We start from the raw sequence: 27094 nt of genomic DNA on the forward strand, positions 1-27094 counted from the left end.
AAAGCGTACGGCCTAGGATACGCAGGGATGCGAACGTACGGTACGCGACGCTGCGTAACCTACGCCGTAGGCTACGCCGTCGATTTAACGCGGAACCATAAATCAGGCGCATTTGTCAGTTTTTTCAGACTTTTCGTCTTTTCAACTGAGCATGAAGACACATAAAATGAGGGTGCAATGCTTGCTTATGCACCCTCGTAGAACCGGGCCTGCAGAACGCAACTTTTAATTCCCAATTCCCAAGCCCTACCTGGAGGTGAAGCTCCCCGCAGCGCTGTCTGTCACACACATATACAGATCGGGCACAGACGCAGCAGGTCCTGTTGTCCCGCCACTAAGATTTTGCTGGCCTTAATGTTTCATGTGTTTTATTTTGTTCATTATTGATAAATTTAGTGTTGATGTGTGTGTGTGTGTGTGTGTGTGTGTGTGTGTGTGTGTGTGTGTGTGTGTGTGTGTGTGTGTGTGTGTGTGTGTGTGACAGACGTGTGTATGGGGCGTTAATGAAAATACGGGACAAATCGCGTCTTACTTAATTTTTTTTTTTTTTTTTTTTTTTTTTTTTTAAGTGGTGGGGACAAATCTGCTCGTCAGACAAAGTGGTGGGGACGCGTCCCCACCGTCCCCGGCGTAAATGACGCGCCTGGTAAAATGTAAATAAAAACTAAATGCAACGATTTGAAAATCCTTCTCAACCTATATTCAATTGAATACACTACAAAGACAACATATTTAATGTTCAAACTGATACATTTAATTGTTTTTTGCCAAATAATAGTTAACTTCGAATTTCATGGCTGCAACACGTCCAGTAGAAGTTGGGAAAGGTGTCAAAAAATACTGAGAAAGCTGAGAAAAGCTCATCAAACACCTATTTGGAACATCCCACATGTGATCAGGCTGATTGGGAACAGGTGGGTTCCATGATTGGGTATAAAAGGAGCCTCCCCAAACATGCTCAGTCATTCACAAGTAAGGATGGGGCGAGGGTCACCACTTTGTCCACAACTGCGTGAAAAAATAGTTGAACAGTTTAAGAACAACATTTCTCAAAGCAAAATTGCAAGGAATTTAAGGATTTCAACATCTACGGTCCATAATATCATCAAAAGGTTCAGAGAATCTGGTGAAATCACTGCACGTAAGCGCCACGGCCGGAAACCAAGACTGAATGACCGTGACCTTCGTTCCCTCAGACGGCACTGCCTTAAAAACCCACATGAGTGTGTAAAGGATATCACCAAATGGGCTCAGGAAAACTTCAGAAAACCACTGTCAGTAAATTCAGTTGGTCACTACATCAGTAAGTGTGGGTTAAAACTCTACCATGCAAAGCAAAAGCCGTTTATGAACAACATCCAGAAACGCCGCCGGGTTATCTGGGCCCGAGCTCATGTAAAATGGACTGATGCACAATGGAAAAGTGTTTTGTGGTCTGATGAGTCCACTTTTCAAATAGTTTTTTGGAAACACTGGACGTTGTGTCCTCCGGACCAAAGAGGAAGCGGAACCATCCGGACTGTTATCAAGGCAAAGTTCAAAAGCGTCTGTGTTGGTTTGGGGGGGTATTAGTTCCCAAGGGCATGGGAGACTTACATTTCTGTGAAGGAACATAAATGCTGAAAAGTACATACAGATTTTGGAGCAACATATGCTGCCATCCAAGCCACGTCTTTTTCATGGACGCCGCTGCTTATTTCAGCAAGACAATGCCAAGCCACATTCTGCACGTGTTACAACAGCGTGGCTTGGAAGTAAAAGAGTCCAGGTTCTCCCCTGGCCCGCTTGCAGTCCAGATCTGTCTCCCATTGAAAATGTGTGGCGCATTATGAAGCGTAAAATACGACAGAGAAGACCCCGGACTGTTGAACAACTGAAGCGGTTCATCAAGCAAGAATGGGAAAGAATTCCACATGAGAAGCTAAGAGAATTAGTCTCCTCTCTTCCAAAACGTTTATTGAGTGTTATTAAAAGGAAAGGTGATTTAACGAAGTGGTAAACATGCCCTTTCCCAACTTCTACTGCAAGTGTTGCAGCCATGAAATTCCAAGTTAAAGAGCATATTGCAGGTTAGAATTTTTTCTAAAATTATACCTGACCTTATGTGAAAATGACTATGTGAGAAGTTAATGTAGGATTTACATACTGTGGTGTAAGTCCGACATTACAGTTAGTGAAGTAACAGCAGAGGGAAAATGTGCTTTCCATACTCTATACAACACACATAACCAGAGGTGGGTAGTACTCAGTTACATTTGCTTGAGTAAGGTTTAAGTTTACACTTCTTCCTATTTAAGTTTACACTTCTTCCTACTCCTTTTTTGCCACATGTAAATCAATTTATCAAGTTTTGAAGGATGAAATTCCTTGTTTTGTTTTCTTAAACTTCTCATGAAGTGTTGTTTCTTCTTTTTTTACAACAAAAAATGTACAAAAATAAAATAAATCAAATCAAATCAAGGTTTTGGATAAATTGTTCTTTTAAGAGTAGTTTTAATGCAAAGTACTTTTCACTTGGAGTAATATTGTTCTAAAGTAACAATACTAATAGCCTTTTCCTGGCAGTTTGTTGTCACCTTCAAGCTCTCTGTGTGTAAGTGTGTGTGTGTGTGTGTGTGTGTGTGTGTGTGTGTGTGTCAGAGAGTGAGGGGAGGGGGGGTATTATAGTGTTGGTTCTCTTTCTCTCACTCACTCACAGTCTACATCTTAGCTAGCTAGCAACAATAGTGTATAAAGTAACGTTGAGTAATATTTGTCTACTCATCTCTGCACAGCCTACCTGCAATACAGCAGCGCTACTGCTTTTTTGTCCCGCTGCAAAAAATGGATTTTAAACTGAGCTGCCGGCTCCTCTTCATTTCTGCGGCACGTCCTGGCTGTCTGTCTGTGAAGGCTGATTTATGGTTCCGCGTTAAATCGACGCAGAACCTACGCGCACTGTACGTTGCGCGTCGCCGCGTACTCTACGCCGTATGCCCTGCGTCGATTTAACGCGGAACCATAAATCAGCCTTGAGCAGCACTGATGGGAGAGGGGAGGGGAGGAGGAAGGAGGGAGAGCAGGGCTGCCGTGCCGTCAGTACCTTTGAACAGGGTGTCTTGATGATTCGCAATTACAGGCTGAGCCTACCGTTAGTTTTTAAACTGTAAAAAGTGGGGGGGACAAAAACATGATTTTGAAAAGTGGGGGGGACATGTCCCCCCTGTCCCCAGTGGAAATTGCGCCCATGGTTACACCGACGCAGACCCTACGCCGTAGGGTACATGGCGATGCGCAGCCCTACGCCGTACCCTACCCTGCGTGAATTTAACGCGGCAGCTCCGCGGCGGACACGGGTGGACTCGAGCTCGTTACCCGAGAAGGAGACGCCGCTCCCGGGGAAGCTGCGCCGCAGAGGTGGCCCGGAGGCCGGAAGAACAGATGATCTACAGGTTTGGAATGCTTATGAATGTGGTCGAAAACGCATATCTTCGGTTATGTGTGGAAGGTTTTTTTTTTTTTTAACAACTATGTAATGTGGATACAAATTATTTTATAAACGAAGGGGGGGAAATATTCGGTTTAAAAAATACCCGGCTATTTTGGATGCATTTAATCAGAAAAAAGAGAAGATAATAAGCTTGTTTTCTGTTTAGAAAGTACAAACGTAGACAGATTACAAGTACTCACCCATCTTTTAGGAGTTATTTTTCGGAGTTTCTTTCAGGAGCGCACGGGCGGGTGCTGCAGTGAATAAAGGCTGATTTATGGTTCCGCGTAAAATCGACGGCGTAGCCTACGGTGTAGGGTACGCGGCGCACGCAGCGTTCGGTGCGTCGCCGCGTAACCTACACCGTAGTGTCTGCGTTGGTGTAACGCGGACCCATAAATCAGCCTTTTAAAAAGCGAGTTTCAGCTGTCAATCAAAAGAATGTGGGGGCCCTAACGGGTTCGTAATTATAAGGCTGTGGCCTGTCATATTGGTGTGAATACACATTCACAACCTCTTCAGTGTCACAACTAACATTAAGATCCATTATTTTTACTATTGTTGAAATTCACCGCGCTCCCTGGTGCCACGTCACTTCCGGTTCAGCTTTTTCAGATGCGGAAGTAAAATACTCTCACAAAAACAACTCCGGAGGTCACTGTAGTATATATATTTATGCGTATTTCAATGAAAATTCAGTTCCTACATTATTTTCCCACACATTGATTCACAGGGGTCTCCAACCTGCAATATGCTCTTTAAGTATTATTTGAAAAATAAAATAAAATAAAGAGTTTGAGCATTAAATATGTTGTCTTTGTAGTGTATTCAATTGAATATAGGTTGAAAAGGATTTTCAAATCATTGTATTTTGTTTTTATTTACATTTTACAAAATTTCCCAACTTCAACCGAATCCGGTTTGTAAATGTAAACACTGTACAGCTGGACAAATTAAAGTGCATGAACATTAATAACAGGTTTTATATAAACCAGGACAGTGCACTGCTTTGTTTCTAATACTGAAAAGTCAGTAAGCAACTTAATCTTGCATAATACCTCACTGCCTCCTCGTCTTGTAAATGTAAACACAGCTGGACAAATTGATATGCATGAACAATAGTGCGGTGAAAACCGCGTAAATCCATTATGTGTGTTGTAATAAAATATCGATACTTGCCGTCCGTTTATCAATTATTTATTGCGACAGAGAGCGCAACAATATATTGCAATATCGATTTTTTTCCCCACCACTAATATATACACACACACACACACACACACACACACACACACACACACACACACACACACACACACACACACACACACACACACACACACACACCTAAGTGCCTAACTTGTCAAAGAGAAGCCTCACATGACTTTGGGGCCTTTACTACACAAGTATTTGAAATATGAACCTGTGGTTGAGTTGACTTGAGGTGACCCAGAATAAACAAACACATCTGTGTATAAAAGTTCTCATTTTGACGACAAAAAACAATATTAAAGGAACTCAGCTGTTAATCCACACAAACTGATTGTGTTATTGATCAAATCTGGACTCACTGAACTTTTCTGCGGTCCTTCATAGCTGAGATCAGTCCCTGTTGATCCCCTTCTGTTGAGTCATGCTCCTCCATGCCCAACTGAACCAGAACCTCCTCTGAAAATATAAATCAACAATAACAATAAAAACAAAAACACTAATGAAACTGACCCGAAAAATGTCCTGTAATTAACATCAGAAGTGTCTTCAATCGTTAATCAGTCAGTCTGAATGTTTATAGGGTAAAAAGTGCTGACTGCTGTTTGGTGTCATGGTGTTCAAACACTAAACACTGAGCAGACATTTCATATATATACTGTATATTCACTGTGGCAGGGTGGAGGAGCTGCAGCCACTCAGGCTGACGGGACACAGGTGTGGCCCGTCAGCCTCTCCACCCTGCCAGCCTTGATAAGGGAGGAGAAGCTGCTGCTGACACGGGTGGTCTGCTGCTGTGGGAGAAGGTGCTTGGGCACGTGTGAGTGTGTTTTGGCAAATAAAGGGTTCTGCACTAAACTCCGTGTCCTCTCTATCCTGTCGGTCGGGGCCCAGTAGCAGTCGCCGTGCAACATTCACACTCGCAGAAATCCATATGTATGATTAAGTCAAAGCCAAATGTATTGATCTGGACGATGTCCAGTCTTCTCGCAGTAGATTAACGGCACTGATTTGACTCGTTTCAGAATTGCAACCACAGAAACACAAACACCAACTGAGGAAGACGGTTCAGAAACAGAGATGGTTTTAGAAATGATGGTTGAGAAAAAGAAAAGTGTGACTGAAAAAATGCAGCTATACTGCCCCCATTTTATTGGAGTATGAATTTAATCCTGGCTTCACATTACACATCGCTCCTCTAACAAAGGCAAGAAAGTGGGAGCGCGACCAACCTAACGACATTACTAACAAACATCTGGAACTTATTGCTCTGGATAACCAGCCTTTTACAGCTGTTACAGATGTTGGGTTTTACAGATCTGTGAACTACATTGAGCCTCACAACACAATTCCCAGTTGGTGTTTCCAGACGTGGCGTTACTTGCGAGTTATGTGTGTGAATCAGAGGAAGCTCACTAACTTGGAATTAATTATTAGTAATGGGGACTATTTGTGCTCTTTAAGATAAAAAATAAATACAGCTGACATGGTAAGAGCATCTCAATTCTACTCAGATTTAATGTCAGTATCAAGTATTGCAGCAGAAGTTTAGCTGTATATATCAGGAGTATCAACAGTCTGAAAAAACTTCATTCAAATTACCGGCATATAAGATATTAGCAAATATTCAATATCCTGCATCCTTCGTATTTACACAGACAAATTATGAAACAATATCTTTACCTTCTTCTATTTTTTTCCTCCTTCTCCTTTCTTTCCACCTTTTCCTGTATTTGTGTAGTTTGTAAACGACAATTCCAGAAACCAAGACCACCAGCAGGACACCCACCACAACTCCTACAATAACTCCAGTCCAGTCTGCAGCAGAAAAACACAACAAGAATTAAAATGACAGTGTTTGTGTTTTTGATGTCAGTGATTTGAACCAGAGTCTCAACAGATCACAGCACACATGAACCTTCACAACTCTCTGTTACTGTTTGTAGCTGCAGTTTCTTAAATCTGTTTTATTGATTTATGACCAGTTCTTGAGCTAAAGTCAGTGACACAGGAGTTCTTTGAAAGTTTCAACTATTTACTAAAACAAATAATTCAGAATTATTTAGCAACATTAAAAGTCCCCATCTATAGCAGGAGATGGATGCAGTTGTGTGACGTCACGGTCAAAGACTGTTGCTCTGACGAACTACGTCACCGACAACTTACTGCTGCAGCAGACTGCTATAATACATACAATACATACAATCAGTTCAACTTTTGACATTAACATAACCAAACAGGGAGCACTCTTTCCTTTTAATCATTAAAATTAAACATTAGACAAGACCAAAACTAAACTCTTAATAACGTATTTTCATTGTGGCTCTAACACTTTTAACCATCTTACCTTTTGGTATGTGAAGAAAGGTGTATTTCACGTATGTTTCCTCTTCATCACTGAGTTCACATTTGTATGTTCCTGTCTGGACTGAAGATAAATGCTTCAGAGTGAGACCTCCTGTCTCTGATACAGTCATCACGTACTGCTTCCACCTCTCTGAAGCTGTGTAGGGGCATTCATCTCCGCTCTGTGTCAGGATGATCTCTTTGTGGTTAAATGTCCAGATGAGATACCTTATTGGATAATTGGCGGTTGAGCAGGAGATGAATGTTTCAGTGTCTGATCCACTTATAACAGCTGAAATTACAGTAAACAGGACATGGAATGATGGAAACCCAAAACACCTCAAACTGAAAAATAAACTAAACATCAGTTGTAAAGGTCTTCGTGGCACTGAGAGACACCACATAAACATTTAAATGTAATTTCTACCTGGTTGAAGCAAAATGGATCTCCTGCTGTTTGCTGAAGTGCTGACGGTGCAGATGTAGTCCAGGTCACTATCTCTGTCTGAAAGTATCAGAGAGCTGCTGATGCTGTAAAGCTGCTGTTCAGTCTGCTGGACTGTTGGTGGCTTCTGCAGGTTCATGCTGGATGGAGGATTGGTGGTCCAGGTGAGTCCAGGTTCAGGATAGATCCCCTCTGAGCTGCAGGAGATTTCATTTTGTACCTGTTCAATGCTGATGTGCTGGACTGGAGCTGGAGGACAAATATGCAGTTAATGTTGTTCATGTCACTGAACGCCTGTTTACTTCACCCGCTTCAATATCGGTTGCAAAAGTACTTTTCTGGTCATTCTTTCAAATATAAGGTCAAATGTATTTATATTAAAAACAACCAAGGTTTACCAAAACTGCTTTTACAGCTAAAATAAAACAATATCCTGTAAATAATCAGTCAAAATACAACTAAAGATGATATATAAAGACAAGAGGTCTAAAACTCAACTTGAATTTAATGCCAGTGAGTAGAAATATGTTTTCAGCAGAGATTTAAATGCAACAACAGTTTGAGTTGTTCTAATTCACAAAAAGGGAAATTGTTCCAGGAAATGGAACCATCTACCAAAGAGACCCGGTCGCCTCTGAGTCTTGATCTGGGAACTGCAGGGACCATCTGATTGGATGTTGCGCCCTGAGATATAAAGATGAAAATAGTACCAGCGCATTTAAAACCTTAAAAACTGATAGGATTATTACACACACATACACACACACACACACACACACACACACACACACATAAACATAGCCACATAGACATATAAACACACACACACACACACACACACACACTCACGCACACATATACATATATTCATACATGCACACATACACACACATAGCCACACATACATACTGTATACACGTTCACACACACACACACACACACACACACACACACACACACACACACACACACACACACACACACACACTCACGCACACACACACATATACATATATTCATACATGCACACACACACACACACACACACACACACACACACACACACACACACACACACAAACACACACACAGACACTCATAGCCACATAGACATGTACACACACACACGCACGTATACACACACACACACACACACACACACACACACACACACACAGTCATACACACTGGCTTGTTCATCTGCATGCTTGCTCTGTAGTTTTGGGGTTAGTTAGCGGTAGCTTAGCTTAGACTGTGATCAGATCGAGATTTGGGTCGATTGCTGCTCGTGTTTTGGTCAGCTCCGTGTCGGTTTTGTGTTTCGTTTGTGGTTTTTGATGCAGATTTACAGTCAAGACAAAACTAAACACAGTTTGTATGTTCTCCCCGTGTTCCCCTGGGTAGCTAGTGGGAGCTACCCTCACAAAAACATGCACACAGTCCTGGGCTATACATGCCCCCTCTGGCCAACCGGGGCGCCAGATGGGGTGGGGAGGATCCGGCCGGAATAACGTGATCCTTCCACGCGCTACGTCCGGCCGGAGAAGCCCCACCCTGTCTGGTGAAAAGATGCGGCCTGCTCACTCCTCAGGTTAAGGAGGAGACCTGAGCTCAGTGCAGGGCCCTCCCGGGGTTGGTGGAGGATGGCAATGCCCAGGACTGTCAGTAGGTAGGAGCATGGGGTGGTAAAAAAATGGGAAAAAAACCGGGATAAAAATATTAAAAAAAAAAAAAAGACAAAACTAAACACAACTTAAGGTTTCTTGGACATGACAGTACCCCCCCTTCTAGGGACGGCTCCTGACTGACCAGGCACCTGAGGGTGACGACGGTAAAAGTCAGCAATGAGGTCCAGGTCCACAATGAAGCTGGCGGGGACCCACGATCGTTCCTCGGGACCGTAGCCCTCCCAGTCCACCAGGAATTGCCTGCCTCGGCCCTCGTTGCGCACAGCCAGAAGAGCCTTGACGGAGTAGACCGGACCACCGTCGACCACCCGGCCGACATGGAAGGTGGGGTGGACCCTCAGGGACCGGGGTAGGCGCAGACAAACAACAGAGGGACCGATGACCTTGGACACCGGAAACGGACCCACGAAACGCTGAGCCAGTTTCCTGGAGACGACATGGAGAGGCAAGTCCCGTGTAGAGAGCCAGACCTTCTGGCCAGGCTGGTATGCCGGAGCCTGTCAGCGCCTCCGATCTGCAGCACTCTTCATGCGGTCCAAACTGCGCAGAAGAACCTTGCGGGCGGCCGCCCAGATGCAGTGGCAACGCCGGACCATGGCGTGAGCTGATGGGACAGTGATCTCCTTTGTCTCTGAGAAGACAGGGGGCTGGTAACCGAAGAAGCACTGGAATGGTGACATGCCGGTGGCCAAGGTGGGGAGCGAGTTGTGGGCATATTCCACCCACACCAGGTTCTTCCTCCAGGAAGCCGGGTTCTCTGACACCAGGCATCGAAGGCATGTCTGGCATGTCATATGTTTATGTTTATGTTTACGTTCATGTTCTGGATCTCTGGAAAGCATCTAGAGACAACATCTGTTGTATTAGACGCTATATAAATAAAATTGAATTGAATTGAATTGAATGTCTCCAACTCCTGGTTGTTCCGTCTGGCCGTTCGATTCCGGGTGGTACCCAGAGCTGAAGCTGACAGTGGCTCCGATGAGTTTGCAGAACTCCTTCCAGAATCTGGAGAAGAACTGGGGCCCCACGTCTGAAACAAGATCCTTAGGAAATCCATGGATACGAAACACATGAGTCATCATAATTTCAGCCATTTCTTTGGCAGATGGCAGCTTGGGCAAAGCGATGAAATGAGTCATCTTAGAAAATCTGTCCACCACTTTGAGGACAGTGGTGTTACTTTGAGAGACCGGGAGCCCCGTGACAAAGTCCAGAGATATCTCAGCCCAGGGATGAGTGGGAGTAGGGAGTGGCTGCAGCAACCCCATCTGCGCTCTGGGGGAGGTCTTGTTGCGGGCGCAGATAGAGCACGCCTCCACATACTCCTGAACCTCTTGCTCCATGGAGGGCCACCAAAACCTCTGGGAAATGGCGTACATGGTTCGTTTGACTCCTGAATGGCAGGTGAGCAGCTCTTCTGATCCCCGAAACATCGGATCAAATTTCTTAACAGGCGTTATTTAATAAACTGAGCCCAGGTTGGGGATCTTAATGGTTACTTTTACGCCTGAAAAAATATTAAAACTTAATAAAGTGGCATATTAACAGCGTTACAGCGGAAATTAAAACAGCTCTCGGCTTCCGCTGTCGTTTTGGTGCGAAATGCATTCTGGGATACTTGGCTGCTATTGCTGTTTGAACGGTCTGCTGGAGCAGCGTACTGAATCGCTCATTTAGTAGGCAGTATACAGTACATACTTTGCAGTATGTAGCATGTAGTATGCGATTTCGGATACAGCCACAGACTATTTATACATGAGGTAGGGGAACACAGGTGGAGCCAATCAGGGGCGGGGTTGACAATCACAGTGGAGGGAAAATCACACAAAGGGGGAAAGTCATGATCTGAGAGGGAGAAGGTGAGTATCAAAAATAAAACAGGAAGCCACCAGAATGCACTTTTATTTTCCTCCATCGGTTTATGATGCATTCATTGTTTGACATTGAGCTGCTTAAAAAAAACAAGGAATCTTAAGTTAGTCTTTACAAGTGTAAAGTTGGGGACTACGTTGTTTATATTTATGAAGGAATGTTACATTCAGGTCAAGTTGAATAAACATTGGCAAAAAAGCAGCATATTTGCCCTTTCTCATGTTGTTAACAGTATTAAAAACATAAAAAAATAATACCTTGAGGTAATTTAGAACAGCACAAAATGTGTGAATAAATTTGCAATTATTATGCAATTAATCGCATAGTTAATTACAGAAATCATGGATTCATTAGGATTAAAAATTTTAGTCGTTGGCCAGCACTAATAAAAACCTTTTTGCACTGCGACAAGGTGGTTATTCAGACGTATAGATAATCCAGTTCATAGTAAAAGTCTGGTGGAAACACTTTTAACGCATTTGCACGTGTCCTGCATTACTGAAGGTGATGTAGTCATCAAAATGTAGTTTCCAGCTGTTTTTGGTCTCATTTATACAATGTAGTTGTGCTGTAACACAACTTAATCACTATGCATTACTGCATTACATCAGGGCTTTACCTCTGAATAATCATTTGAATGATCCGCTGACTTTTTGTTCTTCTGTTGACTGTTTTCACAACAGCGATGGTGGCAGTTACAATTATTTGTACAAAATTAAAGAGATTTTTGTCCATATTCTTCAATATTTGTTCAAAGTTGAGATCTTCTTTATCGTTGATCTCATCCTGTGAGACTTTTCTTACAACAGAGAGTTACGGATGTGGAGAAAGAATTAGGAGAGTTACGCTCATAAAAAGAAACATCAATGGAAACATCGACCTCCACAGCAGTTTGAAAAAAGTGTAAATTCCCTCAGAAACTGTCGTAGCGTTACGAGTTTAACAACCACTTTAGCAGCTATTTTAACTTTGTCTCAGTTATTTCATGTCTGAGACAAACCCAGTGAGTTAATAATGTTCCTATACAATATGCTAATAAGGAAGAACTGCTAAACTGTGTTTTACTGTTCCTGCAACAGTAAATATCTGTTCTATTCTGTTTATTACAAAAAACCAACATGAGCAACAGACTCAAACATCTGAATCTGCTGAGGTTTTTATTCTCCACATACCGTTCACATTCAAGTTGATGAAGTTCTCCTTATTTCCAGTGATGGTGCTGACGTCACACAGATATCTGCCCTGGTCCTGAATCTTCACTCTTCTCAGCAGCAGTGAAGCATTTCCTCTGAAGATCTGGTCCGCAAACAGTGATGTTCTTCCTCTGAACCTCTGGTGCTGCTCTCCCAGACGGTTTTGTTTGCGATAGTAGGAGTGAACCCGGGACTCTGGTGGAGTCTCTTGAATCCAGTGGATGACAACTTCATTATGAACTGTGAAATTGCAGGGTAAGATACAAGCCTTGTTGACCTGACAGGAGACCTCTGTATCTGTAGAAACATCAGATGAAGATTCAGAAGAAGACATTAACAGGAAACTCAGCCACTTTGAGGAACATACAGTTGTGTTACGTCTTCATGAAATATCTGCACGTAAAAAAGCTGATAGAATAAAAATGACGGGTCATAATTATGAACATTAATGAATGTTTTCTTTTACCTCCATAAAATATTGTCATGCAGTGATAAACATAACGACTATTTGTCCAACTGATAAAATCAAATATTCTGTTTTTCTTTCTATGTTTGTTTCCATCCATACCTGAGAGAAATCATTTATCCATCAGCCAGTGAGAATATATTTCCAGTCTGAACAAACACGACTTCCATGTGAAACGTTTTCACTGTCAATTCAGAATATCCAGATGTGTAAAGTAAAAACAAGCCACACAGGAACAAATGTGTTTCAGAACTTAAAACAGCATCATCACCAACATAGATGAAGAGATCAAAACATTCAAACGACAACAGAACGTCCAAGTACATCGTCCTGACTACCAAACATGAACTCAACATAAAATATCACTGATTTCTGTTAAGATTCTTCTCTTCAGGTGGGTGAGTTCAGACATCTCTTGTGACTGAAGACACGTTTAAAAATATAGAAACAGAAAAACACATTTGTTATTTGAAGGTTGGACCACTCCAGTTCTTGCCGCTCTGACGGCCCACAGGCGGGCCGTCCAGTCCATAATCAGTCCATAATTAGTCTATAATTTTTTTTTTTTTTGCACAATAGTTGTCCTTATCTCTTTGATTCACTGTGACTGGAAAAGTCTAATAAACCACTCAGGAAAAGAACACGCCCCCTAGCGGCCGTGGGGGGTACTGCACCGCGGCGAAATGGAGTGACGGAGAAGTCCAAAGGGTTCACGAAGGCGTCACGGTGACGCCGTGTGCTCTGCGTTGGTTTAATGCAGAACCATAATCCAGGCTTTACTCCGCTCTGCACGTTTGAGCCAAGAGACCGCGGTCTCAAAATTGAGTCTGCACTCCTTTTGATTGACAGCTCATCCGACCATACAGGAGCTTCCCCGTCCCCTCCACCGACTTAGCGAGTGAGCGCCTGTATGGAAATGACGCGCACGTCCGGCTTTTGTCATGAAAAAAAATGAGCCAATTTGTAGCAATCGTGACTCATGACTGGCACATTGTATAGCCAATGAAATGCTGAAAACAACGATGTGCCGCTTCAGGGGGTCGGGATAAAACCCACAGCTGGGAATTCCATTCATTCCATGAAATCACTGCAGCGAATCAAACGTGCGTCCGTGTTTTGACTCTTCATATGTATTTTTATATAAACATACATACATATATATATATATATATATATATATATATATATATATATATATATATATATATATATATATATATATATATATATATATATATATATATATATTCAGCAATATTGATAGTGAATCTGGATAGGATACCTGTAAGTGTCAGCTTTCATTAGAGGTCAAAATTATGACTGTACGTTGAAAAGTTCAAGATTTATGCCCGTGGTTATCCAAGTGTCTTTTTGGCGTCTCCAAATTGTCATTTTTGGAAACGTCTAGACATAATCTTACAAAATCATGTGTAAAATACTAATTTTTTGTGGTATTGTTATCAAATTTAAAATTGCACTAGATAATGCGTCATGCTGTAGTGCCATTATGTTTTCCAGCTAATAAGTCACAGCTACACTCATCTGCAGACATCTGATTAAAAAACAAATTTCCAGCTGAAATAAAAACCTGCTATTTCAGTGTGTTCAAACTTAGATTAATCAATTCTAGTAGAACTTACATTGATTCTGACAGTTGGGGGAAAAACTTCAGTGTTACCTTTCAAAAGAGACCAAAACCATCCATCTACTTCAAACGGTTCAAGAACAGATTTCAATTTACTTTGGGTATAACTTGGATAGGCGTTTTATGCAAAATAATGCACATTTTACAGGAGTGGTTTGTCCTAAAATAACTTTTAACAGCCTCCAGCTGATGTAAATTACTGCAGCCAGAGTTGTGATGATTAGCAGAAGACATCATATTTCATCGATCATCTTCCCTTCGTGGTTTCTTTCTAAATCATCGTTAACATTTTCTCCTTCCATATAAAACCTCTAAGCCGAGCTCCTTCTGACTATAAAGACTTACCGTAATCCTTCCATATTGTCATTATTAACACAACACTTTGCTCTCATAGGTTTTCTAAAGAGGAGTTTGACAGCATTCTGGCAGTAAGAGTTAATTATTAATTCTGAAGGGAAATAACTACAATTGTATCTGTTAACGTAACTTTACTGTAATTGTTTATCTTGACAGTTATAATTATTATTATTATTACTTTGCATTTTCCATCCCATCTCATCTTTGTCCAATTTGGACTTGTCAATAAATAAATAAGCGATGAGCAGGATTCGTATTTTTCCTGTAAAGGTATGATGATTCCTTTTTTCAGACCAAACGGAAACAAATCTACATTCAAACCTCCTGACAAACAAGCTCCATGTTCACGTCTGCACCGCCACCTTGTGGTGAAAACTAAACACTACATCAGTAAAACAACACGAGGGATTTCTGATAAAAACACTTAAATAAATACATTAAAAGGTACATTTTAGAATTATTTTTGTTAGTACGATGTTCTTTTTGTTATTCGTATTGTTAAGTACCTCTGTTTTTGCGAAATTGTTTAAAATAACCAACCAACATCTTCTTCCTACTTCGTATATGGAGGTTATTTTGGACTTTTATTCAGATCCAGAGACGCGTTACTAAAGTTTCAACTTTCACCGCATATTTATGAATTTAATAAACGAAAACTGATGTTTACCCGTCTTTTATATCCAAACTGGCAATAGTTAACTGCTTACTCACCATCATTAGAGAAAGCCGAGGAGCAATTTAGTTTCATGTTTTGTTTTGTTCTTGTTCATGTTCTTCACCTCCCTGCTTCAGTTGGACGGTTAGTTCTGGATATACTATTTGTGTGTATGTAAGTACGTGTATATGCTTGAATGTAGGTATATGTATGTGTATATGTATGGATGTGTGTGTGTATGCATATGCACGCGCGTGTATGTGTGCATGTACACACATATACATCATATATGTGTGCGTGTAATTGTGTGTGTGAATTTATGTATGTATGTGTGTGTGTGTGTGTGTGTGTGTGTGTGTGTGTGTGTGTGTGTGTGTGTGTGTGTGTGTGTGTGTGTGTGTGTGTGTGTGTGTATTTTTTTCCAACAATGAATATGTATATGTACTATCTGATTGCATGGACATGTGACTTCATATTGGGATACTTAAATATATATGAGCAGTTAAAGATACTTGTACACATTATGTATGTCTTTTATACACTAACTTTAATCACTACTGCCCCCAACACTTACGCTCACAGGCTTACATGCATCCCAAACAACCTGCACACACCAAGATTAAACAATGGTGAATAGAAAAAATGGTGAATAGAAAATCTTTCCCCTTCTCTCTGTCCTCTTCTGTTTGTAAAAACCTGGGTTTCCTGTGTTTATATGCAACACCTCTCTTGTGAAGAGAGGTCTATGAGGTATTAGGTGAAATGATGGAAGAATTAATTTTTATAGTCTCCCCAACACCGAACCGGAATCAAAAAAAGGCAACTGACCTTTGTACAAAAGTAGTGTTTGAAGTTTAGATATTAATATTTCAATTTTTCCACAGTTAACTTGTTTGAAATTCAGTGTGTCTGTAGGGATTCTAGTTGTAAAGAGGGCTATATGACGTATTAGGTGAAATTATGGGATAATTCATTTTTAGTCTCTGCAACACAGAACCTGAAGTAAAAAAAAGGAAAAGTATTTCATCCTTTTCTTTTATAGTAAGAGTATGTAAATATTACGGTGGAAGTATGGGTGTAATCAAGGTAATGAAAGAAATGTATGAAAAGAAAATCTGCATTATCTCAAATTCAGTACTTCATATCTTTCTGTTTCTCAGCCGCATTCATTCATTTGCCGTATTTGACCCGTATTTTATATTCATACTGGCAATAGTTGGATATGAGACGGTTTTATACCTTACTCACCCGCATTAGAGAACACAGAGGAGCGCAAAAACAGACCGTAAAGCATAAAACTGATGATCCAGTTCATGTTCTTCATCTCCCTCTTTCAGCGGAACGCTGATGGAGGGCAGTTTTTTCAGTTTTTTCCTCTTTTTCCTTGGTCAATGTCGCTTGTATCTTTAACTGTAGGGGAGAGTGGGGTAATTTGTGCCAAGGGGCAAGTTGTTCCACCCCTGTTATCTAGAAAACCATACAAGAAATTGGTCATGTGATCACATATTTTTGGAGAGGCATCCATTTTAACCATCTTGCAAAGAAGGGAGGCACATGGTTTGAGAGATAAGCACATTTAACTTCAAAAAACAATTTTATGCCCTCCAAAGTAAAATTTCTATGAACAAGGTTTTTTGATTGCAGTGTTGAAACAATTATAGACAACTTAGAAAACAGTTCACACATGTTATGGTGCTTTAGTAAGCTACACCATGAATCTATAGTTAGCATGATAGTAACTTAAAACAGCTAGAGGATGCATTTTCTTCCAAATGGTGGGGTTGGGGTAATTTGTGCCAAAGCAAAGGGCCTGGGGTAAATTGTGCCACTGGCACTTATGATATACTACGATCTAATAGCACATAATTGGGAATTAATATATAAAGAAAATGATATTGATAAAGCATATGATGAATTTTCAAGAACATTTAAATCACTATATGATAAAAATTGTCCAATTAAACAATATAGTAGAAAACTAAAATATAACAATAATCAGTGGATGTCAAAGGGACTGCAAAATGCCTGCAAAAAGAAAAATACATTATACAGAGAATTCCTAAAACATAGAACAAATGAAGCAGAAAATAAATATAAGAAATAAGAAAATAACTAATATTATGAAAAATTGTAAGAAAGAATATTATAACAAACTAATAGATAACGATAAGCATAACATTAAGGGTATATGGAATATACTGTATTAAACAGCATAATCCGAAATAACTATAGGCAGATTAATTATCCGCAGTATTTTATAGAAAATGATAAGATCATACATAACATGGATGAAGTGGTTAATAAATGTAATACATTTTTTGTAAGTGTTGGACCAAATTTAGCAAAAAAAATCACAGATCCAGTGACATCTAATGATAATCTCATAGAAACAAATCCTAACACAATGTTCCTTAAACCTGTGGAGGAAAAGGAGATTATCTATATATATATTGTGATTAAATGCAAAAACAAAACATCAACTGATTATAATGAAATAGACATGAAAATAGTAAAAAAGGTTGTTGACGGGATCTCCAAACCTCTAACGCATATTTTTAACTTATCACTGCAAACTGGTCAATTCCCCAATGGCATGAAAATAGCTAAAGTTCTGCCGTTGTACAAAACTGGACACAAACACCACTTCACAAATTACAGACCTGTCTCGCTTCTCCCACAATTCTCAAACATTTTAGAAAAGCTATTTAATAACAGATTAGACAGTTTCATAGATAAACACAATTTACTATCTGACAGTCAGTATGGATTCCGAAAAACCCAAACAACAGCACAAGCATTAACTGAACTCACTGAAGTAACCACAAATTCCAGAGATGAAAAGTAATACGCAGTTGGTTTATTCATTGATCTAAAAAAAGCTTTCAATACAATAAATCATGAAATATTATTCAATACATTGGAACTATATGGGATAAGGGGATGTGCCTTACAGTGGGTTAGAAGCTACTTAAAGAACAGGAAACAATTTGTGAAGATGGGAGAAAATCAGTCACAATGTTTGGACATTGAGTGTGGCGTCCCCCAAGAGTCAGTGTTGGGTCCTAAACTGTTTATCATCTATATCAATGACATATGTAAAGTATCACAAACACTGAAATTCATACTATTTGCCGATGACACAAACATATTTTATTCTGGTGAGAATTTACAGCAGCGTTTGGACAATATTACCTCAGAATTTGACAAAATTAAAAAATGGTTTGACAATAACAAGTTATCATTAAACTTAAACAAAACAAAAATTATGGTATTTGGAAACAATAAAAACAATCAAGCACAGGTACAGATTGAGGGTGTAAACATTGAAATAATAGCTACATGAAACTACATTTCTTGGGGTAATTATAGATGACAGGATTTGCTGGAAATCTCATATTAAACACATCCACAACAAAGTATCTAGAGGCATCTCAGTTCTGGTCAGAGCAAAGCAATTTCTGGATAACAAATCACTCCACATTCTGTTCTGTTCCCTGGTTTTGCCTTATCTAAGTTACTGTTTAGAGGTTTGGGGAAATGCGTATAAAAGTTCACTGCAACCACTATTCATACTGCAGAAAAGAGCCATAAGGATAATTCATATGGCTGGTTTTCATGAACACATCAATTCCTTATTCTTCAATTCTAAAATAATCAAATTGTTTGACAGAGTAGAATTCCAAACTGCACAATTCATGTATAAAGCTAGCTATCCATCCATCCATCCATCCATCCATCCATCCATCCATCCATCCATCCATCCATCCATCCATCCATCCATCCATCCATCCATCCATCCATCCATCCATCCATCCATCCATCCATCCATCCATCCATCCATTCATCGTCCATCGCTTATCCGTTCTCGGGTCGCGGGGGCAGCAGCCTCAGCAGGGATGCCCAGACTTCCTTCACCCCAGACACTTCCTCCAGCTCTTCCTCCAGCTCCTCCGAGGGGAGTCCGAGGCGTTCCCAGGCCAGCCGAGAGACCACTCCATTACATATTTCATATGTACGGGGAATGAACTCCCCTGCTGTCAAGGTACGTGGATATTTCTTTAAGACACACCGGCTTGCCCGGTCACGCCCTCAAGTTTACCTATAAAGCACCTATGCTGGCGTGTAACCAGTGATTGTTTGATCTCCACCTGAGTCAAGGTGCAGTGTGAGATGATCTGTGTTGCAGAGAAGTGTGTGTGATTGTGTGGGTGCAGCGTGAATCCACTTACCTACTGTAGCTGTAGTTGGGCGTCTGTCTCCGGGCAGCCTCCCTGGATTGCTGTTTCCCTTCCTCTATATTCTTCTTCTCCAGAAACACAAAGAACCGGTTCCTAGTCCAGCATATTGCTCGCGGTTTCGTGAGTTAACGCGCTCTGTTCGATCCGTGCTGGGTGCAGTCTTCCGGTCACGGCCGCTGTGATTCCCCATACTGACGTATTGCTCACGGTTCCGTGAGTTCCCAGCGGGGCTCAGACTGGTGGCCTGGCCCCTGAGAGGGACGGGCTCCTGGCTTTAGGCTTGCTGGAATCTGTGGTGAAGACTGTGCAAGCGGCCCGGGCACCCACTAGGTCTGCCTACTCATACCGTTGGGGGGTATTTACCACTTGGTGTGGGGCTCACCAGATGGATCCCTATTCAGCCACCGCCCGGGGCATCCTGTCATTCTTGCAGTCTCAATTGGAGGCTGGGAAGTCTGCTGCCACCCTGCGAGGTATGGTGGCAGCTGTTAACGCAGTTCATGTCGGTGAGCATGCATTGTCTCTCGATGACTGCTCCCTGATTTCCCGGTTCCTCAAGGGTGCCCAGATGCTTGCGGTTCGTAGGACTGGACCTTCGGTCCCTCCTTGGGACTTGGATATCGTCCTTGGTGCACTTCAGCATTCCCCCTTTGGGCCCCTTGTGGTTGCTGATTTGCAATGGCTTTCCGTGAAAACCGTGTTTCTGCTGGCTGTGACTTCTGCCAGGAGGGTGAGCGAGCTCCATGCACTGTCCGTTCACAGTGACTGCTGCAGGTTCCTGCCGGATGGCTCGGGGGTTGTCCTCTGCCCCAACCCAGCATTCCTGCCTAAGGTTCTGTCTGAGTTCCATCTGTCCCAGACGGTCGAGCTGCGGTCACTGTCCTCTTCTGAGGTGGGACAGAGAATTGAGCAGCTCCTGCCCATGCTGTGCCCTGTCAGGGCCTTGACGGAGTACATATGGCGCACGCAGGCCATCAGGAAGACCGATCAGCTTTTTGTTTGTTTCAACTCGAGCTGTTTGGGCAGACCCTTATCGAAGTCTCGACTGTCCCACTGGATTAAGGACACTATTCAGAAGACTTATGTGCTCTCAGGTGTGCCTGTCCCATCCTGGGTTCGGGCGCACTCGACACGTGGCGTGGCCACCTCATGGGCCTTGTGGCAGAGGGGCCTCTCCTGCTACCATCTGTGCAGCAGCCACATGGTCATCTCAGTCCACGTTTTCACGGTTTTACCGTCTGAATGTTGCAGCCAGCCCCTCCTTTGGTGAGCGGGTGCTGGGTGTGACTCTAGGCGGCTACATCCTTTGTTGTCTCCTTCGGTCAGCTTGGCGTCTTGCGGGCTGATCTGAGCGGCCGCTCCGTTCTTGACTTTTTGTTTGGTTTCTTTTGGTCAGTCTTGTGGCTTGCGGACTGTCCTGAGCGGCCCGGCTGCCTCTCGGGCTTGGCCTTTGCGTCTTGCGGGGCCTTGTCCTGACTGGTATGTAGACAGTGTGGAAGAATAGGAGATGTCACTTTGGTGTACTGGGCTGTGAGCCTCACCGTCTCCTCACGGGGTGTCTTAAAGAGTTCCCTGTACATATGGAATATGTAACGGAGTGGAGAGATAGTCTCGATACGATAGAGAACGTTTGGTTACTTTGTAACCTTGGTTCTCTGAGTGAGAGACTATCTCTCCAGCTTTCAGGCCGGTCGGAGACATGTTTCGATCAAACTATCACTGATTACACGCCAGCACAGGTGCTTTATAGGTAAACCTAGGGGCGTGGCCGGGCAAGCCGGTGTGTCTTAGAGAAATATCCACGTACCTTGACAGCAGGGGGGTCATCCCCCGTACATATGAAATATGTAACAGAGTGGAGACATAGTCTCTTCACTCAGAGAACCAAGGTTACAAAGTAACCAAACAATCCTTCTGGATTTCTATCCTGAACTGGACCAGCTTCTCTGGTTCAGACCAACATGATGCATCATTTGGAGCTGCTACAGGTCGGACATCTCTTACAGCGACTTTGCTCTTTATTTCTCACGTTTGCACCTCGATAATCCCGTCAGCACAAGTTGTCTTTATTTCTGCAGCGGAGGAATCAGATCGCGATGCTTCATGTTTTAAATATAAGTTTATATTGTTCATATTGCTTATGAGAGAGGTGATCGCGGACATCCACAATGTGTAGGACTCAATAAACGTGTACATTGGGCTTAATCCGTCAGTATATAATACGCGTGTGTACATGTGTGCATGTGTGTGTGTGTGTACATGTGTGTATGTGTGTGTGTGTGTGTGTGTACATGTGTGTATGTGCGTGTGCGTGTGTGTGTGTACATGTGTGTAGGTGTGTGTGTGTATGTGTGTGTGTGCGTGTGTATGTACATGTGTGTGTTTGTGTGTGTGTGTGTGTATGTGTGCGTGTGTGTGTGTGTGTGTGTGTATGTGTGCATGTGTGTGTACATGTGTGTATGTGTCTGTGTGTGTGCGTGTGTGTGTACGTGTGTGTGTGTGTGTGTGTGTGTGTGTGTGTGTGTGTGTGTGTGTGTGTGTGTGTGTGTACATGTGTGTACATGTGTACATGTGTGTATGTACAGCTGCCGCCGGATCCGTTCATCAGGATGAAGGCCTGCGATCGTGTCTGTTTCCACACACGTCTGGAAATTAAAAAGCTTTGCCACCTTTTTCATATTTAATATTCTCCCACAGTTTAAGAAAACTCAAATATCCTATCTCAAAATTCAAAATTTGAATATTCTGGGAATCTTAATCTTAAACTGTAAGCCATAATCATCAATATTAAAATAATAAAAGGCTTGCAAATATTTCAGTTGATTTGTAATGAATCCAGAATGTATGACATTTTTGTTTTTTTAATTGCATTACAGAAAATAAAGAACTTTATCACAATATTCAAATTTTCTGAGACAGTCCTGTAGACCTCATTGTATTACCGTAATAAAGCCATGACAGGGCTCCACCGCTTAATAAGGGTGGATTTTTGGAGCCTTAATGAGCAAGTGATTTGCTCTATTTGATAAAGATCCCATACTTTTTGGATCCATATCTTGTATGTGGGAGGGTCTGGTTTCAGCCATCTGATAGTTATGCACTTCAAGGCTGCTGCAAATAATATATTTAAAAGGTATTTCTTGGCCCTCCAGTCCAGGCTTTTGGGTATTACTCCCAGCAGTGCCACTGTGAGGTCTTGTGGAATATCCTGTTGAAAAACCTCTTTGGGGGCATCAAATACCTCTTTCCAGAATACACTTAATTTAGAACATAGCCAGAATATATGGGTGTGATGATTGGCAATGTGTGTCCCGCAGTTCCTCCAACATGAACTGGGATGTGTCGGGCCCATTTTGGATATTATTTCCGGCGTTCTGAAGAATCTAGTGATTATTTTCCATTTGAATTCCCTCCATGTATTTGAATTTGTGAGCAGGTGTTCCTCAGTGCACACCTCCTTCCAGGTGTCCTGTGTTATGTTCGTTTCTGCTTCCCATCTCTGCTTTATCTGTAGGGAATTATGTAGATTCATAAATAACAATATGTGGTATAATTTTTTTTTAACAATATTTTTTATTGAAGTTCAGCAAGCATATCAAAACTTATGTCAAATTTACAAACATTTTCCACATATGTATACACATGTGTATGTGTGATTGTTTGAGGGGATATATATATATATATATATATATATATATATATATATATATATATATATATATATATATATATATATATATATATATATATATATATATATATATCCCCTCAAACAATCACACATACACACAGACAGTAAAAAATAAATAAATAAATACAAAATAAATCAATAAATAAATACAAAATAAATATTTAAGAACTACATACATCAAACGAATAAAGTGCTGTAAAGCAAAATTAAATTTAAAAGGCAGGATCGGTACACTCACATCGCCAGTGTAAGTTTTGTGTTATCCATTTCGTTGGTCAAGAAAGACAAATGATAATCTATTGACCATATGAGGGAGGGAAGGGGAGAGGGGTGTGTTGTTGTATTTATTTTTTATTTATTTTTACTTATTTTTTCTTATTTTTTATTTTTATTTATTTTTTATATATATATTTTTTGTCTCTTATTATTATTATTATTATTATTATTATTATTATTATTATTATTATTTATTTTTGTTTAATTAATGTTATGAAAAGTAAAAAAAAGGGGGGGTATTGATAATTATATTGTTATTGTAAATCTTATTTTTTTCTTTTTTTTATTGCCCTCAATAAAGATATCTATACAAAAAGAAAGACATAAATGAGTCTCAAATATCTATAAATTCTGACAAGTCAACCTCTCCAGTCCAAGACCTTCATCAGCTCCTTCTTCCATCATCCAGTGATTCTGCTTTTTTTCCAGTGGAGTGCAAGTATGCAGATTTTTGGCATCGAAAATGTGATATAATTTCCTAATTCTTTTTTCTTGTCTCCGTTACGTCTGTATGTACAGGACTGAGGAAAATTTGAATATTGTGATAAAGTTCTTTATTTTCTGTAATGCAATTAAAACAAAAATGCCATACATTCTGGATTAATTACAAATCAACTGAAATATTGCAAGCCTTTTATTATTTTAATATTGCTGATTATGGTTTACAGTTTAAGATTAAGATTCCCAGAACATTCAAATTTTTTGAGATAGGATATTTGAGTTTTTCTTAAACTGTAAGCCATGATCAGCAATATTAAAATAATAAAAGGCTTGCAATATTTCAGTTGATTTGTAATGAATCCAGAATGTATGACATTTTTGTTTTTGTAATTGCATTACAGAAAGTCACAATATTCTAATTCTGTATGAGTGCAGTAGTTGTAAATGGATCCCTCCTCCTCCTCTCCCTGGGGGTGAGGAGGAGGAGGAGGAGGAGGAGAAAGAGGAGGAAGAGGAGGAGGAGGAGGAGAAAGAGGAGGAAGAGGAGGAGGCAGCTGGAGCAGGAAGGACGGCGGGCGGACGGGAAGGAGCTGTGAATGCTAATATAACCGCTTCATTGGTCGGGTTTGTCGAAAGCTCTCGCCATGGAGCGGAGCTCCGAGCTGAAGTGAAGCCTGACGGCGCCAGCAGCAGCTGCTGCTCCCCGCACCTCGCTCTCCGTCCAGGCTCCCCGTCTCTCCGTCTCCGTTCGAGCCTGTTTTTCTGAGTGAAATGTATCTCGACTGCTCGGGACTCGCATTCTGACAATGGAGATTGAAAATATTGTGGCCAACACAGTTCTGCTGAAGGCTCGGGAAGGTAAGTGTATCTGAATACGCCGCCCCCCCCCCCTGAAAAGAGAGGCCAGTGCCAAGAACGAGAGTGCATCGTTTTCCCTTCAATGCCGACGAGAACCAGCGGAACAAAGACTGAGCCCCGCATCACGACGGGGGGGGGGGGGGACCTGAGCCCCGCATCACGACGGGGGGGGGGGGGGGGTATAGACCTGAGCCCCGCATCACGACGGGGGGGGGGGGGTATAGACCTGAGCCCCGCATCACGAAGGGGGGGGGACCTGAGCCCCGCATCACGACGGGGGGGGGGGTATAGACCTGAGCCCCGCATCACGACGGGGGGGGGGGGGTATAGACCTGAGCCCCGCATCACGAAGGGGGGGGGGGGACCTGAGCCCCGCATCACGACGACGGGGGGGGGGGACCTGAGCCCCGCATCACGAAGGGGGGGGGGGGACCTGAGCCCCGCATCACGACGGGGGGGGGGGTATAGACCTGAGCCCCGCATCACGACGGGGGGGGGGGGGTATAGACCTGAGCCCCGCATCACGAAGGGGGGGGGGGACCTGAGCCCCGCATCACGACGACGGGGGGGGGGACCTGAGCCCCGCATCACGAAGGGGGGGGGGGACCTGAGCCCCGCATCACGACGGGGGGGGGGGGGGGGGGTATAGACCTGAGCCCCGCATCACGACGGGGGGGGGGGGGGACCTGAGCCCCGCATCACGAAGGGGGGGGGGGGGACCTGAGCCCCGCATCACGACGGGGGGGGGTATAGACCTGAGCCCCGCATCACGACGACGGGGGGGGGACCTGAGCCCCGCATCACGAAGGGGGGGGTATAGACCTGAGCCCCGCATCACGACGGGGGGGGGGGGTATAGACCTGAGCCCCGCATCACGACGGGGGGGGGGTATAGACCTGAGCCCCGCATCACGACGGGGGGGACCTGAGCCCCGCATCCCGACGGGGGGGACCTCAGCCCCGCATCCCGACGGGGGGGGGCCTGAGCCCCGCATCCCGACGGGGGGGGGGCTGAGCCCCGCATCACCCTCCCTGGGGGGGTAAAGACCCCGGGGGGGGGTGGGCAAAGACCTGCAAAACCTCCCTGGTGGGGGGGGGGTTTGCAGCGGCCCTCGGTGCAAGATGGAGAACCGTTTTTCCCGCACAAGGTGTAGTGGACATTTGCAAATAGCATGTCCTTCTTTAGTTGTCCTCGCATGTGATGAGGGGGGCAGAACACGGGGGTGAGACGGGCTCCGGGGGCAGAACGCGGGGGTAAGACGGGCTCCGGGGGCAGAACACGGGGGTGAGACGGGCTCCGGGGGCAGAACACGGGGGGTGAGACGGGCTCCGGGGGCAGAACACGGGGGTAAGACGGGCTCCGGGGGCAGAACGCGGGGGGTGAGACGGGCTCCGGGGGCAGAACGCGGGGGGTGAGACGGGCTCCGGGGGCAGAACGCGGGGGGTGAGACGGGCTCCGGGGGCAGAACGCGGGGGGTGAGACGGGCTCCGGGGGCAGAACGCGGGGGGTGAGACGGGCTCCGGGGGCAGAACGCGGGGGGTGAGACGGGCTCCGGGGGCAGAACGCGGGGGTGAGACGGGCTCCGGGGGCAGAACGCGGGGGTGAGACGGGCTCCGGGGGCAGAACGCGGGGGTGAGACGGGCTCCGGGGGCAGAACGCGGGGGTGAGACAGGCTCCGGGGGCAGAACGCGGGGGTGAGACAGGCTCCGGGGGCAGAACACCGGGGTGAAACGGGTTTGCGAGGGTGAGACGGGCTCCGAGGGCAGAACACGGGGGATGAGATGGGCTCACGAGGGTGAGACGGGCTCTGGGGGCAGAACACGGGGGGTGAGACGGGCTCCGGGGGCAGAACACGGGGCCTGCCCTGCTGAAGTCCGTTTCCTTCCAGACGAAGAGCAAACGATATTGTGACTGTGATTTTTACGGAAGTGGAGACGTCCTATTTGCTGCTGCCCGTGTCCCGTGGAACAGCACAGGAGCAGGTCTCCCCTCAGGTCCCCAGGTCTCCCCTCAGGTCCCCAGGTCTCCCCTCAGGTCCCCCTTCAGGTCTCCCCTCAGGTCTCCCCTCAGGTCCCCCCTCAGGTCCCCCCTCAGGTCTCCCCTCAGGTCCCCCCTCAGGTCTCCCCCCAGGTCTCCCCTCAGGTCTCCCCTCAGGTCTCCCCCCAGGTCCCCCCTCAGGTCCCCCCTCAGGTCTCCCCTCAGGTCTCCCCTCAGGTCCCCAGGTCTCCCCTCAGGTCCCCAG

The 27094-nt window shown here is 43.6% G+C and overlaps 3 protein-coding genes across 5 annotated transcripts in view; 1 reads left to right on the forward strand and 2 right to left on the reverse strand.

The window, feature by feature from the left end:
* Positions 1–16877, reverse strand: part of LOC133447284 (uncharacterized) — a 60193-nt gene extending 43316 nt beyond the window's left edge. For 2 of the 3 annotated variants that reach the window (XM_061725927.1, XM_061725919.1), the window contains exons 1-6: positions 16597–16877; positions 12205–12522; positions 7452–7718; positions 7026–7316; positions 6362–6496; positions 5041–5137 (exon numbers count right to left, since the gene is read on the reverse strand). In XM_061725927.1, coding sequence (XP_061581911.1) covers positions 5041–5137; positions 6362–6496; positions 7026–7316; positions 7452–7718; positions 12205–12522; positions 16597–16672 — 1184 coding nt within the window. In that variant the 5' untranslated portion in view covers positions 16673–16877. Of the gene's footprint in view, positions 1–5040; positions 5138–6361; positions 6497–7025; positions 7317–7451; positions 7719–12204; positions 12523–15404; positions 15635–16596 lie in introns of those variants that run through there. The other variant, XM_061725935.1, reaches the window with a different exon arrangement.
* LOC133447583 (target of Myb1 membrane trafficking protein-like) overlaps positions 1–27094 on the reverse strand; it is a 217967-nt gene that overhangs the window by 73884 nt on the left and 116989 nt on the right. The gene's annotated exons all lie outside the window — the stretch shown is intronic.
* Positions 24541–27094, forward strand: part of grk4 (G protein-coupled receptor kinase 4) — a 74040-nt gene continuing 71486 nt past the window's right edge. The window contains exon 1 of the mRNA XM_061725947.1: positions 24541–24852. Coding sequence (XP_061581931.1) covers positions 24801–24852 — 52 coding nt within the window. The 5' untranslated portion in view covers positions 24541–24800. The remainder of the gene's footprint in view (positions 24853–27094) is intronic.

Source organism: Cololabis saira, chromosome 1 (assembly GCF_033807715.1).
Source record: "Cololabis saira isolate AMF1-May2022 chromosome 1, fColSai1.1, whole genome shotgun sequence".
Taxonomy (NCBI): Eukaryota; Metazoa; Chordata; class Actinopteri; order Beloniformes; family Belonidae; genus Cololabis; species Cololabis saira.